Raw genomic sequence first — 17,558 nt, forward strand, 5'->3', positions numbered from 1 at the left:
CATCTTCCGGTTCATCCACTGCAAAGTTGACCATCTTGAAGTTGGGCATTGCGCCTGTGTATATGAAAGTAAGCAAGCGCATGAAGACACTTGCTTTGATGCCATTTATCTGAACGACGCTTGGCGCAGTAACCCCCTCATCCATTGTGCCAAAGTGCCCTGAAGACCGCAGATCGGGCTGCAAGCACACACCGGTGAGCAGCAAACTTCACTCCGCCAACCTCAAAGGTAATGTCAGAGCCCTCCTTGCTAAGGAGGAGACTGCTGAAATGGCTTTGTATGGTGCCGGCGCTCTGCTCCTTGGTTTTCTGGACGACAGCAACATCACAAGGGATGGTGAAGCTTCCATACAACATATGTCTGGATCTTTCCAAAACATCCACATTTGCGAACAGTTTAAGTCCGTAACGTTGATGTCCTGCGAATTTCTGGCTTCGACGGTTCCTCATTGACTCTCGCAACTCTGGCTGGTCAATGAAACTGAAAACGAACCGAGCGTCCACACTCACTGATTGGTCAAGGACAAGGCAAACCGACATAAAATCCCGCTCCTTATAGTTTCTAGGGTAAAACTCGAGACACGAAAACCCTAGCTCCTGGTGTCGCCCCCGCGGGCGACCTAGGAGCTCCTTGGCGGCGCCCCTCCCTAGCCCCTCCACACCCTTCCTCCTCCTCCTCGCCGCCGCCTGAGGGCGTCGCCGGGCAAAGCCCGCGCGGCGTCGGCGGCGGCGGGGCTCCTCTGCTCCCTCGCGCGGTGGCGGCGGCGCGGGTCGTCGTGGCCGGTGAGGGCGCCGTGCTGGTAGGGCGCGGCGGCGAGGTTGCGCAGCAACAGCGTGGCGACTACGTGGTACCGGCGTGCCCGCGGCGGCGACGGTTCTCCGGAGCGGTCTGAGGCGGGCGGCGCGAGCTCGGAGGTGCGGCAGGCTTGTGGAGGTCGTGGGTGCCGCGGACGAGGCCAGGGGCGGCAGTGCGCGGCCGGTGGCAGCGTTCGCCCACCCCGTCACGGAGGTTCCCGGCGAGGTGCTGGGTAGTGTGGCCCAGATCTCGATCTGGCCACCTCGAATCGGGCCGAGGCAGGGGCCCACGCCCCATTCGACCCCATCCGCCTCCGCCCCAGATCTGTGGGCACCCGCAGCCATGGGGGCTGCTGGTTGCCGATCTGGCTGGTGGTGCCCTCCCGGTGTGGCGGCGGTGCGGCGGCGTTCCGGATCTGGTTAGATGGGCTCTCTGGCCGCCGCGATTGCGGGCCTGGGCAGGGGCCCAGGCTTTGGCCCAATCCATCTCCAGGTTTGGCGTGCCCGGCAGCCACGGGGGTTGTCGGTTTGCAGCTCCTCCCCCTCGCGATGTGGTGCATGTCTTCTTCGGTCTCGCAGCAGGAAGAGCTTGGATGCCGGGGCGGCGGCCCTGGAAAGGTGGGAGCTTCGCTGGTTGGCGGGCGAGCCAGGAGCTCAGGAGCTGGTCGGTGCCACGGTCGTGAGGGCGGCGTGGTACTCGGCGAGCAGTGTTCTGTGGCAGTGGCGCGGGGGCCGTCTGGCGGTGGCCCGTTCCCTGTGCAGGAGGTGTCGAGGTTTACCGAGGGGAAACCCTCGCCCTCTCTTGGGCCGTGGTGTCGGCGTCTGCGGACGTCGTGGCCTTCTTGAAGGCGCCGTCGTGGTAATCTTGACCCTCCTCGTGCTTCGGGTGAAAACCTAAGATCCGAGGATCAGGCGGTGGCGACGCTCTTGTGTCGTGCTCTTCTTGAAGACACCGTCTTGGAGCTCACAGTTCGCGGCTCTCCGTTGGTGGTGGGGAGGCACGGTATTCGTCGACCTTTGTGCTTCGGGTGAAAACCTAAGATCCGCGGATCGGGCGGTGACGGCGCTCTCGCGTCGTGTTCTTCTTGAAGACGCCGCCTTGGAGCTCACTGTGTTTCTGCGAATGATGTTGTCTCTTTGCTTGGCGACCATCGGCAAGGCTTGCGCCGTCCCCTGCGTCTTCGTCGAGTTTCCCGGGTGCTGCTTGTTGGGGTCCGAACGGCGGTGGTCGATGCACAGTGGTGGTCGGTCACTGGTGGCGCTGCCCGCGGCGGGGAGTTCTGTTGACGGCGTGCGTGTTCGATGGCTCTCCCTTGGGTGAGCCCCGGCCCGACACTGTTGCTGTCCGGTGTCTTCTCCGAGTCTTCGTAGGCTTCGTAAGGGTCGTGATCGTCGTTCGAGGTTCCGGTTGTAGCCGTTTGGCAGCTCGTGTGGGTGTGTGGGTGTGTGTTGTAAGCTGGGTTCAGCTCCTTGTACCTTGTCGCCGTTGAGGGCGTTATTAATTTAACGTCGGGCCTTTGGCCTTTGATCTAAAAAAAAAAAACTCGAGACACCAGGTATGGCCTCCCACAATGAAACGACGAGACCGGACACAGTCAGTATATTCTAGGTCTATGAAGCTTTCAACCACGAGCAGGTGGTAGCCGCTGTCGGCTTCAGTTTCGACCGAATCAGACTCGCAACACTTGCCATCAACAATGTGCCACCAGCAAAAGCCATGGTCGGCAAGCCTCTGAGCTGCGAAGACTGTAATGAACATATAAAGGATATATGACAACTGTGAGATGGGTTGCCGTACTGTTAGAGAAAGGACCAAATACCCAGATTTATATATATAGAAAGCTCAAATCTCCTTGCTGGAGATACCAGCTACAAACCAAAACAAGAGAAACACAAAAGGACATGCAATAAGTCTTTCAGCTACAGAAGATAGAAAGAGCTCTTTTACGGTACACACACAAAGTCCTTATGGGCCGTCCGTTTTCTCAATCCATTGGTCAAGATTAATCTCCACAAGTCCTCAACACAAGTAGTGGTACTGGGTCCATGATTAAACCAAGAAACAAGTGTTTCCAAATTACAATCTACTCAGTTATCATCATCCTGGTAGGTTTCAAATGTTATGGAAATTACGTTTTATTATTTATTCATTCTATCTATTATACGCTTTTGCTTCCGTACGCACACTCTCCAAACTCGCCAAGTCGTCAAAACACATGGACGGTCAGGATGCAGCGATACGTGTTCGTGTCTGGGGGCAGGATCGTCCTCCGGAAAACTACTGCGGGTTTGGCTGGGTTCGTACGGCCTACGTAGAAGCCCGTATAACGCGAAACGTTGTGTATTATACGCGTACGTCTACACACGCCCACAACCGAACCGCCGCTCCTATATATTACTCCCTCCATTCCTTTCTATAATGCCTATTGTTTTTTCGCATTTGTTTCATAATATAAGAGTAAAGCTATGTTTTTTTTGCAAAGAACCCCTTCCACCGAACAGGTAAGTCCAGAAAATCGATCTGGTCATGTATTTCTGAGATCTGTTTTTCAGTTTCCTATTTTGTCTGTGATATCGCTAGGGGGTTTTGTGTGAAAAAATGGCTCGCGCTAATTTCCGTGCCAAAAAACAATAGGCACTATAGAAAGGAACGGAGGGAGTACTTTTTTCCCAGTCCTCTTCTGTCGAAACTACTCCCTACCAAATCAATCCCCAAATCGGGAAAAAAATCCTAGGTCACGAATAGCAGAGCACTCTCTTTTGCTTTCGCTCTCGCTCGTCAATGGAGAAGGGGCAGGCGGAGAAGGGAAAGGGGAAGGAGGCGGCGTCTGAGGAGACGAAGTGGGCCGCACCGTCGGCGGCCGGAGCTGCCGCAGATCTGAGCTCCTCTTGGGGCCCGTCGCGATTCGGCTCCGCGGTGGCTGCCCCGGCCAAGAAGAAGCGTCCGTACGAGACGGAGGTGCAGATCCGCCGTCTCAAGAAGAAGAACATGAAGAACAAGGAGAGGCAGGAGAGGAAGGCGGCGGGGCTGAAGATCAACAGCCCGGACGACGTGCCGACGTTCAACGAATCAGACTCCGACGACAGGTCCGAGGTATATTTCTCAACTTCTCAACCAATTTTTTGCTTTAGATCTCAACTCTCTTGCCATGGGGAGGGTTTTTTAGATCCACAGGGGTGCTCAAAGCCGGTTCCATTTCGTGCTTTGTTGGTTCGTCTTAGGGTTTTTTTTTGCTCTAGTGCGTTTTAGTTTAGGGGACGACCACGGTGAGGTATGTTGGAGGATTTATTTGGCTGTGGCTTGGATTGTTTTGTGTTATTGCTAACGTAGCAATGAACTAGTTTATGTTAAATGAAATTGGGGTGCATCCATTTTCATTAATCTTATCATCAGAGCTTATGCTGCATGTATGCAAGGGGTTAGCACTAGGTAAAAAATTATGTAACCATGTGAGTCCCTTTTTTCTCCTTGCATAAGGTTTAAAATTGCTAGCCATGAGCATGGATACTGAATTTGCTAGGTTTGATCAGACAGAGTTGAGCAACAGGGTTGTCATAATAAGGGTTGTCATAATAAGGCACTGCTCCATTGTTTAACACTGTCATGATATGTATAAAAGAATCTTGCTAATTTTGCGCAATTGAACTTTCTGTTTATGACATTCTTCATAGTTGTATTAATTTTTCAACTGAATAAGCATGTTTACTGCGGCCATTAGTTGGTATATGATTTCCAAAAGGAAGGTTAACGAATTTATTTAACCGTGTGATTAAGAGATGCTTATCATATTAATTTAACACTTATTTGCATCAATTCGAACAAAAGTTGTTAACTGGTTAATTCACATTATTGCTATAATGTCATATTTATACAAGTTTTAAATTACAGATGCTATCTACAGTTAGTAACTAATGTGCATTATTGCTTTACTTACTTATTTATACAAGATTTAAATTAGATATGCTATCTATAGTTAGTAACTAATGTGCATTTCTACAAATAACTAATTTGCATTGTTTTCATTCCATTTCTATTTAAAGTCATTACATTGTTTGTATGCAATAGCAGCTAATTAACCTACTTTACTTCATTTAACAGGAGGATCCTTCGGATGATGTTTGTTCAGACCGGGATGTTAGGCACCAGAAGAGCAGGCACGTTCTCCGCAAGCTTAGGGTTGGGGCCATTCCCTACCTTCTTGGTTCAGGGAGGTTCAAGTGCTCCTGGTGCAACCGCAAGGTACTGCTGTCGGACTTCCTCGGCATGTACCAGCATGCCACCTACACCGGTATTGGCAACGAGCAGACAGCCGCACACCTCAGGGCCAAGCATGCCGCCTATGGCCTGTTCCTCAAGAAGTACGTCCCCAGCCAGTAGGAACATAGTTCAGACACAACATAATAAACATCTAGCAGGTAGGCAGGTAGCGGCAACTAAGAGAAGACAGCATCCCCGCATGTTCCTACTTACTGGGGACGTACTTCTTGACAAACAGGCCATAGGCGGCATGCTTGGTCCTGAGGTGTGCGGCTGTCTGCTCGCTGCCAACACCGGTGTAGGTGGCATGCTGGTACATGCCGAGGAAGTCCGACGGCAGTACCTTGCGGTTGCACCAGGGGCACTTGAACCTCCCTGAACCAAGAAGGTAGGGAATGATCCCAGCCCTAAGCTTGCGGAGAACGTGCCTGCTCTTCTGGTCTCTATCCTCCCGGTCAGAACAAACATCATCCGAAGGATCCTCCCGTTAAATGAAATAAAGTAGGTTAATTAGCTGCTATTGCATACAAACAATGCAATAACTTTAAATAGAAATGGAATGAAAACAATGCAAAGTAATTATTTGTAGAAATGCACATTAGTTACTAGCTATAGATAGCATATCTAATTTAAAGCTTGTATAAATAAATAAGTAAAGCAATAATGCACATTAGTTACTAACTGTAGATAGCATCTGTAATTTAAAACTTGTATAAATAAGACATTATAGCAATAATGTGAATTAATCAGTTAACAATTTTTGTTCGAATTGATGCAAATAAGTGTTAAATTAATATGACAAGCATCTTTTAATCACACGGTTAAATAAATTTGTTAACATTCCTTTTGAAAATCATATACAAACTAATGGCCGCAGTAAACACGGTTATTCAGTTGAACAATTAATACAACTATCAAGAATGTCATAAACAGAAAGTTCAAGTGAGCAAAATTAGCAAGATTCTGTTATACATATCATGACAGTGTTAAACAATGGAGCAGTGCCTTATTATGACAACCCTGTTTCTTAAATCTGTCTGATCAAACCTAACAAATTCAGTATCCATGCTCATGGCTAGCAATTTTAAACCTTATGCAACGGGAAAAAAAGAACTCACATGGTTACATAATTTTTTTACCTAGTGCTAACCCCTTGCATACATGCAGCAGAAGCCCTGATGATAAGTTTGATGAAAAGGGATGCACCCCAACTTTATTTAACAGAAACTAGTTCATTGCTACATCAGAAACAGCATAAAACAATCCAAGCCGCAGCCAAATAAATCCTCCAACATACCTCACCGTGGTCGTCCCCTAAACTAAAACGCACTAGAGCCAAAAAAAAAAAACCCTAAGACGAACCAACCAAGCACGAAATGGAACCGGCTTTGAGCACCCCTGTGGATCTAAAAAAAACCTCCCCATGACAATATAGTTGAGATCTAAAGCAAAAAAATTGGTTGAGAAGTTGAGAAATATACCTCGAACCTGTCGTCGGAGTCTGATTCGTCGAAACGTCGGCATGTCGCCCGGGATGTTGATCTTCAGCCCCGCCGCCTGCCCCGCCACCTTCCTCTCCTGCCTCGCCCGGGATGTTGATCGATGAGGAATTTAGGTCGCTATTTATGGGGTGAGATTTCGGAGATATGTGTGGTTCAATTTCTTTTGTGCACATTTGTGGAAGGTTGCTATTACAGGGTTGTCTTATTGCAATACTGGAATTATTTGGTTGCTTTTAGGTGTGAGGAACTAACTTAGCTAAAATGTTTTCTTTGCCATATAGTTTTTTTGTATTCTCTAGCAAGTGTATGTGCTATGAAATTAAAGGTTCTTGATATGTTGATGATACAAGCCATATTCCCCGGTTATATGGTTTACTTCAATTTTCATCAGCCAGGATAAGGTCATATAGATCCTCTCCCACACTAAGATTAGGTTGTTTAGGAGCATGAAATCAAAGTTTAGTAGTCCTTTGCTCTCATCATAGTTTGTGTAGATTAAGTTGTTCCGGGGGTATCCTATAACGTGAAACTAAAGTTAGGAGCATGCATGGGAGCTACCTAAGATTCAGTTTGGGTCACTGAATCTTCTGTTCTAGGTTCAGAGGAAGTGTCAAAACATACTACTAAATTTGTTTTTCATCCTCCAAAATCGACAAATGCCATTCAAAGGATCGCATGCAGTAATAAAAAGGAAACTGTAGTATCTATCTTACCAAATTGTGGGCCAGTGCAGGTCAATGGATGTACAATTTTTCTCCTAGTAATGGTGTTCTCAAGAATGTAAAGTCTGAAGCCACGATTCCTTCAGTTGGGCCTGTTAGCAATGTAAAGGATACTAAAACGATGGTTTCTTCAGCTGGCCCTATCAGCGATGTAAAAAAGACTGAAGCTCCAGTTCCTTCAGCTGGTCCTATGAACATTGTAAAGAAGAGAGGAAACTACGACTCTTTCACCTGCGCCTGCCAAGTATATAAAAACTCCGAGGGTATATATTGGCATGTCAAACAAGAATGTAAAGACTGAAACTGATGTTCACTCACCTTGTCCAATTAACATTGTAGAGAAGACTGAATCATGTCAAGAGTATTAGAAGTTCAACACCACTTGGCATGCCATGGTTATACCATGATGGGATCAAGTGCACACACATCAACAGTTCATCTATGCGAGTAACTGATAATGAGAGCACAAGTGTTTGATGACGTATTATTGTAGCTCAATGTGTGCACTTGACCCTCAAGTCGTACAATCTGAACAAAAGGCAATCATGGAAAGCCTACAAAGTACTTCCTCTGTTCACTAATATAAGACATCATGGAGTAGCTCAATGAGTCTGGCACGAGCTTAAACAGCGAAGTCTATCCTAACAAGCCATTGCTTCTCACAGTTTGAAGAATACATGAAATATATGTTTCCAGAATGCTACTCCCTCCTAATATAAAACGTTTTGTCAGGCTAATTTTGCTAGCCAAAATGTCTTATATTAGTGAACAGAGGAAGTACTTTGTAGGCTTTCCATGATTGCCTTTTCCATGATTGTACTTTGTAGGCTTTCCACTTGGCATGCCATGGTTATACCATGATGGGATCAAGTGCACACACATCAACAGTTCATCTATGCGAGTAACTGATAATGAGAGCACAAGTGTTTGATGACGTATTATTGTAGCTCAATGAGTCTGGCACGAGCTTAAACAGCGAAGTCTATCCTAACAAGCCATTGCTTCTCACAGTTTGAAGAATACATGAAATATATGTTTCCAGAATGCTACTCCCTCCTAATATAAAACGTTTTGTCAGGCTAATTTTGCTAGCCAAAATGTCTTATATTAGTGAACAGAGGAAGTACTTTGTAGGCTTTCCATGATTGCCTTTTGTTCAGATTGTACGACTTGAGGAATCGGAGTATACCCAAGGTACTACTACTAAACGAATATGTTTCATGGTTTGTCTCTGCTTATTTCATTCCTTTGTGTTTTGAATAATGCTTCCATTTTAGGTTGGCCACCCTTGAGTGCGTTTTGTTGACATATTTCATTGACTTTTTTTTCCGAATATTGCCATTTTAGGTTGGTCACCCTACTTTGAGTGTGTTCTTTGAGCTCATCTCTCAATTTGATGTGTTTGATGAATATATGCTCTGCCAAGGTAAGTGTCGTCGAGGTTTTGCCGGGCCATTAGATTTGAACTTAGATTTGTGAACTGTGAATGTTAATTGTTTGGCAGTTCCGATAGTTATGCTTGGTTTGTCCTTGGGTGTTGGTTGTGTCTTTTTCTGAAATTGGCGCTTCTTGCTTGCAGGTTTGGTGTTAAAAGGCTGGTTTTTGGAATCGCTATTTCAGCCACTAGCAATCTAACACTACATTGCTGGATGATCTTTTTTACTCAATTACTCTATTGAACCAATATACAGATCATAATTCAAACGAAGGACGAATTCGAAGTAACAGCCCTCTTGCGTCTACCCAGCGCGCCGCCGGCGCCCGCCCGATCTCCCTGCTCCCACCACCCCGGCGGCCGGCGAGACCAGATCCGGAACCCCCTCCGTCCCCTCTATCCTCTACACCAGCTGGTAGGCCCAGGCTTCGAGCGAGCGGTCGGCTTCATCACCTCCAACCTCATCCTCTACCGGCTTCAACTTCGCCTCCGCCCCCGTGTGGCTCGTCAGGGCTGCAGCGGGGCGTCCCCACTTTGCGTCGCGCTGCCCTCCTGCTCTTGACCTCCTCACCGCCGTCGTCGCTGGCTATCGCCACAGCGGCAGCGGGGCCCGCCCCAAAGGTGGCGTGGTGGTGAGAGCTCCTGAGCGGAGGAGCACCTTTCCTTGGCGTGGGCACGCAGGGGCGGCGGCCCCTAATTCCCTCCTGTCGGCAGGCGGCCCTGGTCGTGGTGGCCGTTGCAGGTGGTTGGTGGCAGCGTCCTGGCCGTGTGGGCGGCAGGGCGTCTGCGGCCGTCGATGGCGGCGGGTGAGGCTCGGGCTCCTTCAGCAGCGCGGAGCGGTGGTCCAAGGCCAAGGCAGAGCTGCTCGGGCATCTGGCGGCTTCGGCTACCATGGCTGCTCGGTGCAGCGTGGCGACGAGTAGGCACGGGCTTCCCCGACGGCTCGTCCGGCTTGGTGTGGTGGGGTGGAGGCCCTCCCTCCAGGCTCTGGTGGTGGCGCTCTACGGTAGTGGCCAGAGTGTAGGGCTCCCGCGGTGGCGCGTCTGTGGGTGGTTTCGAGGGGCCGCCAATCTGGTCGGGGTGCTCGCATTTCTGCGGCCGCTGGCTCTACGTATTGGATCTCCGTGTTGGCGATCATCGAAGCCCCCTCTCTGTGGCGGTTGGCGGCGCCCGTGGCGCTCTGCTTTGGTGAGCTCGGCTGACAGCTGTGGTGTGGCTCGGCTTCAACCCCGCGTGGTGCGGGCGGTGGCAGCGGAGCTCGCTGAGCTCCTCGGTCTGGTTTGGCGGCGGTGGCTCCTGTGTGGCGGTGGCGCTGTTGCCGCACAAGAGGTGTGCATCCGTGGGGTGCGGGCTGGCGGCGCTTCGGTCTCCGTCTTGCTGTCCGGCCGCGTGGGGATGTAGAGGCTCGTTTGCTCCGGGCGAAAGCTTGACCGCGCGACGTCCGTGGATGTCGCCGTCCTTCTTGGGGGCGGTCGTGGAGCTGTTCGACCTTTGCTACCCTCGGTTTCACGGCTCCGGGTGAAAGCCTTGATCCCGCTTTGCAGGATTGGACGACGATGTTGTTTCATCGTCGTTTCCCCTCTTGAGGGCGTCATCTTGAAGCCGGTGATCCTCTTCGCGCGCCCCGGCGGGCTGGACGCACACGACATCTAGGTTGGCAGGAGGTCGACCGGAGATGCGGGGTGGAGGATTGTGAGGCAACGACGATGGTGGTGACCAAGGTTTGGTAGCGGCAAGATCATGTTAGTCGGCTCCGTTCCGGCCTGTTCAAGTGTCTTCGGGTTGGTCTCCTCTCGCTGTGAAGTCGAAGCTGTCTTTGGGTGGTGTACGACGACCTTCTTGGGGCGGTTCGGTGAAGGTCCTCTACTCGACGCAGGTTTGCGCATCTCCTCTCCGGGGCTCGTCTTCAGAATCCAAGCTTCCGGTCTCTCCTCGAAGAGCCATCTATTTGGCATACGCCGACTTGAGCTTCGCCTTTGTGTGGCTTTTGTGGGTAGTCAGGGTGGCTAGGTGTGCCCCTTGTGGCAGAGTGTGTGTGGTTGTGAGTGTGGCTTTGGCCCGGTTGTTGATGGTTTTCGTTTGGTTTTTTCCTAAAAACTGAGCACCTTCTACTTAATTAATGAAAGGCAAAGCTTTAGCCTCGGTTTCAAAAAAAAAAAAAATACAGATCATGTTGGCGCATGTCAAGTAAATCAAGTTTGCAATCTTTATGGTTATAAACTGTAATGTTGTGAGAGTGTCCTAGACATATTATGCCGAGTGCGCCGGCCACGTTGTGTCAGCATCGGATGCAGGCGGCGAGGCGAAGCTCGCCTCTTCATCTAGTATTAGATAACTGCATCAAGTGCAAACGTAAAACAGACCATATGGACACACGACATATAACAGGTTTGATAACTGCATATCTCAACATCCAATCGAAAACTAATACACCAGTCGCTACTAGACCATCATCTAAAAAAAGAAGTAGCTACTAGACCATCGACACATGCACTACTATGACTCTATGATTAAAAAAAAAATACTATGACTCTATGATATCAGGGCTCCGATAGGTATCTTGAGAAGTTCAGGTAGCAAACTTGGAGAGGAGCTCATTCAGAACGGAGGGGCTGCAGGTTCTGATGATCTGGTCCAAGCTATCAACCGTGAAAACGGTGTACAGGCTTGAATGTGATTTGATGAGCTCCACGCACGAATCCTTCAACAAGCGGCATTGTCTCCGCTCAGCCACAACAATAATGTCTGCCACCCTGTCCATGTCTGTGTATTCGACCAACTGCTCGGCACAGATCAACTTTAGCCTTTGGAGAGCATACCTATCTGCAGCTTCAATCAACTGCAGCAGCCACATTGCATATTCATCAGCCAATTCATAACCCTCTTCCTCTTCTCCTGATTCGTCGTCTTCTTCGTCTTCAAGCCGGTCCCAGTCAGGAAACGAGTCGGTGTAGATGAAAACAAGCAATGCATAGAAAATTTCAGCTTCCATGTCATTTATCTCTACAATATTTGACTTTGTCACAGTAGTGGCACCAAAGAGTTGTTCCTTGAAAACGCTAGATCTGGCTGCAAGCACGCAGCGGTGTGCAGGAAACGTCTGGCCGCCAACCTTAAACGTAATGTCAGCGCCCTCGTCGGACAGGAGAAGGTTGCTCAGATGGCTTTGCATATCCGACGGCGGCGTCTCGCCAGCCACCTTGTCGGTGCTGGCGTCCGCAGGCGCATTGATGACAACAACGTCGCACCGGATAATGAAGCTATCGTCCTTAAGATGGCTTGATGCTTCCAAGGTGTCCCTTCTAATGAATTGTTTTTCTCCATGACGACGATGAGCTGGTATCTGGCATTTACGGACGCGTGTTGACATTCGAAACTCAGGCTGGTCAATGAAACTGAAGACAGCCTGAGCCTTCACTTCCTGACCTTCGACATCTTCATCACGGACAAGAAAAACAGCTATAAACTCTTCGTCGTCCTCGTCAAAACCATTAGGGTAGTAATCGATACGCCAACGATGGCCTCCAACCAGGAAAGGACGAGACTTGATGTACTCCCCGGTTGGTGGCGTGTCTTTGCTACGCGAGTAGCCTTCGATGACGAGCATGTGGTACCCTCTGTCCGCACGGGCGTCGATGGGCGCCATGGTTTGGTCGCACAACTCGCCGTCCACGATAAGGGACACGCCGGCGAAAGCCATGTCCGGCAAGCCTCCTTCCGCAGATCTATGAGTACAGGATATCACGACTTTGTCCAGACTCCAGAGGCACAACCTCTCGCGTCCATATATAGGTTGGGCTTATATACACGCCGAACCTGGACAAACCAAGACCTACTCGGTATGCACCTCTAAACGTATGCGGCCATGGCTATTCTTTTGAAGCTGCTGACTCGATTAGACTTAACCTGAAACAAACTATTACTACAGTATTACCTAAAAAAAAACCTAGTACTGCTGAACCCTACTAGGGTACGAGTCGGCCGGCTAACCATACTAGGCTATTAGGCTGACATGGCTGCCTCGTACGTGTAGGACCTGGACACACAAAAGTATTACGTATGCAATGTGGAAACTAACTTGATTATAACTGCTAGAGTCATGATTCATGAATTGACGCCGGAAACAAACCTCTCTTCACATGAGGTATACAATATTGTTGAAGTAAAACAACGGATAATTAAGGGGTGTCTCGAGTGACGTGGTCAAGTAGTGAGTGTTTATTCGCTAGTATGGGGTGTGTACGCTAGTCGTCCTAGACTATTCGAGACTTGACACAACAATATTTTTTTTGAGTATGTTGGGCCTCACTAGTACAAATCAGGCCTTCACATGGTTGAAATGGCTCGTCCCATACGGTAAACCTAACCGGCACAAGGCGAGAGTGGGTGATATGGCAAAACAAATCACACGTTTTGAAATCGTGTGCGATGGGGTCCAATGTTGCACATGGTTCATTAAGCGAAATCGTGTGCGATAGGTTGATTACTCACACACGGTTCTCCCTATTCGACCGTCAACAGACTGGAAGATCGCACACACTGTTGTTAATTTAGGCGTATGCGTTCCACAGAGATGTCACACGTTCATTTTAACCAGCCATTTGGTTTCTTCCAGCATCGCTGATGTTTCATATATGCAACAAGCAATGCACAACTGTCCCCAATAGCCCATAACTCAACATTGCCACGACAAAGTAGCAAAACTCATTTATATTTGATGTACATTTCATACACCACATATACACATGTGTATTTCGACATAGATTAACTGCTAGTTATAGACATGAGAGTTCTATAGAAGTAGTTCTTCGTTACGTCGTTATCTCCATGCAGCAGAAGATTTTGTTGCAAATGGTTAACCTTTATTGAGAACCATCAGTTGTCTTCTTGTCACCTTTGTGATATTCTGGCAACACTGCATATAATGCACTCTTAAATAAAAAAGTGTATTATGCAGTGCACCAAAACATCTCAACATTGACGGTTTGCAAATCCTAACGACAAGATGCTGGTATCTCATTCGAAACAAATTAAACTTCACAAGAAAATCTTTGTAGTTAGAATATGAACATACCAAACACATGGTACCTAGACTTAAACTAGTTAAGAAGAAATGATTTTGGGTTTTACTGACTCGGAGTGAAACATGAGACACCATTGGTCCTAATCACCCAATCAACTTCTTACGCAGTATCGCCAAAATACAATTCCTGTTATAGGATGATAGCTATAGTTAACTATATGAAAGAAAATGAAAAAATAATAATGTGTAGATCTAACAAATGAAATTAATTGTGCTTACACAATGGATCCTGTGAAGCAATGCTATACACATAAACATATAGATCAAACAATACACAATGAACATAAGTGGTGAAAAATGCTACAATTTAACAAAGTATTTAATCCAGTTAGAACATGGTGCATCACCTAGCTAAGAGTAGATCCGACACTACATACAACATAACATATAGAACATGGTATATTACGCATCCGATGACACAACATCCCGGTTTAACAATATTCTAATGAAACCGGACTTGCTAACTGTGGTAGTGATTAAAAAACCAAAACTCACCGATCCCAACACAATATTCTAATGAATCCGGTCTTACTAACTATGTTACACATCAGATCCGTTGTCAACTTAAACAAAAAAAGCATGAGATAGAAGGTATACCTCCAGGAGACGGTGGAGTTGGGCGAGAACGAGACAGCTTGACCGGCATTATCGGAGTTTGATAGAAAGGTTTGGCCGGGGCGAACAATGAAGAAGCCATCGGTGACGTCATCTCCATTCCGGTGAGGCATGACTGCAAAAACTAGTAGCAGCTTCCGCCACGCCGACTAGGAGCTGAAAGGGAGCAAGGTGACATGCGGCTACCTAAATCTCTAGTGGCGGTGTAGTGGTGGAGTCAGTCCGTACAAGGACCTGGTGGTCCTCATATATCCCAAAAATAGGGTAGGGTTGCGTTCGATGAAATGGGCTCCTAAGGGCATCTCCAATAACGGGCGACTCAAATCGGACGAGTTGGCCAGTCTGGATGGGCCGTTTGGGTGGTCGTACGGACACGCGGACAGGCGGACCTGGCCGTCGGTCCGTTTGGGTCGCGCACTCCCCCCAACGCGCGGACGCATTCCAAATGTTAAAATAAAAAGTAAATAAAAAAGGAAAACAAAAATAAATTAAATTAAAACTACAGTTCATTAAACTTAGCCCTATTTTGGGCAATTTTTTTAAAAAAGAAAGCCCTATATGGGCTTTAAAACTAAAAAAAGGACGAAACCCTAGCCAGGGTTTGGGACGCGGTGGCCACTGGTGCACCACCCTATTTCCAGTAGTACTCGTTGTCGTCGCCGTCGATGAGGATGATGCCCCCCGGCAGTGACGCGCTGTTCCGGCTGGACACGCCAGAGGGCGTCAGGGACTCCGGCCAGGGCGACCACTGCGCCCTTTCCCAGGCGGAGTGCGGGTTCAGAGGGCTCGTCGGCCTGCGCAGGAGTGCTAGCCGCGCCGCCTCCTTCTGTCGGTTCTTCGCCGCAACGGCCTGCAGCTCCGCCTTGTGCCGTAGCGCATCCTGGCGCCCCTCCTCCTCCCGGAGCGCGGCCTAGCGCGTGGCCTCCTCCCGGAGCGGGGCCTGGCGCATGGCCTCCTCTTGCCGGCGCGCCATGGCGAGGAACACCCACGCCTCAGCCTCGGCGTCCTCCTGGGCCTTCCTGGCCATCTCCTCCAGCGCGGAGGCGCGCAGCGCGAAGGCGAGGTGTGGCCATTTGGCTAGCTCCTCGAGGTTGTTGAGCTTGCGGGACGCCGCCTGCGCGGCCTGCAGCTCGGGGTCGTCCTCCTCCTAGGGCTGGGGCTGGGGCTGGGCCTGTGGCGCTTGCGCTGGCGCCGCCTCGGGCTCGTCGATGTAGAGGCCGTCAGGGCTGCAGCTAGCCCGCCTAGAAGGCGTGCGTGCAAGGCCTCGCCGCCGCCGAGGTGAAGCATGTGTGTCGGCGCGCATCGTGCTCCACCTCTAACCACAAGTCCCAATTGGGACTTGTGTCACCGTAGGCGGGGTCCTCCCGGAGGTCCGCCAGCAGCTGCGCGCGGTGCCGCCGGATCTCCGCGACGCGGGCGCGGCCGAAGACTGGGATCGGCAGCACCGAAACCCGATCTGGGCTCAGGTGCCAGCCGTGGGGGAGGTACACGTCGCCCCACGGCATTGGGACGCCGGCCTCCCAAAATATTTGCGCCACCGCTACGGTGACGTAGATCCAGTCGCGGATGGGAGGAGCCGGAAGCCCCATGGCGAACGCCGCTGGCGCGGTTCGCCGGCTGCTGTCGGCCTCGTGGGCGTTGGCGGCCGGCTCGAACGCTCGCTTCGGGGCCATGGCGGTGCGGAAGGTCGAGCTCGTGCGGCCGGAGTGGAGAGTGGGGACTGGATAGGGACAGTCCCCCTCCCCACTCCACATTTAATAGGACTCCCGCCCGCCGACAACTGGGCCCAGAGAGGCGAGCAGGCGGACGCGGCCGGACTCGCGTGCCATCCGCGGCCACGCAAACTTGCCCCAGATATGGGCAGGGTTTGGGTCGCCCCGGACACCGCAGCCATCCGCATTTGCGATGTGTGGCTCCATTGGGCCTTGGTTTTGTCCGTTTGGACCCATCTGGACACGCGGACGCGGGATGGGTCGCCGCGTTGGAGATGCCCTAATCGCACACGGTTTGCGAAAGGAAAGTGTGCACCTTCGCACACGGCCATACTGTGCCATGTCATATGGGTTCTTCGCACACAATTGCTTTACACATGCACCTCCACATGCTCTAAACACGATTTATTTAAACTGAGCCGTTCGCTCTACATTTGCACCTACATAAGTTTAGATCTCATACAATTCATCTTTGAAGAAGAGTTCATAATATATTTAGGATTAGACCAGAGGGAAACAAATTAATGAAACATGGTTTCCCTTCTTGTTACGAAAAGACCAGCGTTAACTTCACATTACATACATATATAGTGCCTAATAAAGCTGGTAATAACTATGTCATGTACTAAACATCCTCCTCGTCACCAGAGGAGATGTAGACGACACCGGTGTCTAATGCATCTTCATCGTCGATAGCTATGCCCTCTCCAAAGGCTGATGCCTCGGCAACATCGGTGCACTGGCCGCTAGTGACTGATGCTTTTGCTTCAAAGGCGGCTCTGCGCCTTGTCAGCACGGTCATCCACAGCTCAGCAAGCTCGTCGTAAGGAAATTGTAGAACACGCACTGCACGGCCGGCCTTCTTACCTTTTTTCTTGGCGTGTACCCATGCACGTACCCCGTCCTCGCGGAGATTCTCGAAGGAGTCCTCCACCACGTGATGCACATCTTCTTCCTCATGCTGCACCGCGCCGACTCGGTGGACTTCTCTAGCACCATCTGCTCCTCCATGCCCTCCTCCATCCCGACCAGATCCTCCTCCTCTGCAATGTGCTCCTCCTGCTCTGGAGCATGCTCCTCCACCGAGTCGACCATGTGAGATCGACAATACTTCCCCCAACACCGACGTGCTGTGAGGAATGGTCCTACTCCGCAACTGACAGCGCAAGGTCGATGCAACCTAGAGTGGATTGTCAGGGAGGCATGGTGCAGAGGTGGGTAGGCTGTCGGAGGGAAAAATGAGCGACGCATTTTATAGGAGAGGAGGTAAACGGCACAAAGATTTGTATTTTCTATTTCGAACAAAATCGGTGAACTTGTGGAAATATTTCACGACCAAAATATTCGCAAATGATTTTGCATAAAAAATCGTTTGCGCAGTATAGCTGACACCGTTTGCGGTACCTTCCTCCGCATATGATTTTTTTTGAACAAACC

The 17,558-nt window shown here is 49.8% G+C and overlaps 1 protein-coding gene across 1 annotated transcript; it reads right to left on the bottom strand.

Moving 5' to 3' along the window:
- Window positions 1–11,280: 11,280 nt before the first annotated feature.
- On the bottom strand, window positions 11,281–12,411 carry LOC127310685 (BTB/POZ and MATH domain-containing protein 2-like). The gene has a single exon (XM_051341335.1). The coding sequence runs from the start codon at window positions 12,409–12,411 to the stop codon at window positions 11,281–11,283; it is 1,131 nt and encodes a 376-aa protein (XP_051197295.1).
- Window positions 12,412–17,558: the final 5,147 nt, after the last annotated feature.

This window comes from Lolium perenne, chromosome 6 (genome assembly GCF_019359855.2).
Source record: "Lolium perenne isolate Kyuss_39 chromosome 6, Kyuss_2.0, whole genome shotgun sequence".
NCBI lineage: Eukaryota > Viridiplantae > Streptophyta > Magnoliopsida > Poales > Poaceae > Lolium > Lolium perenne.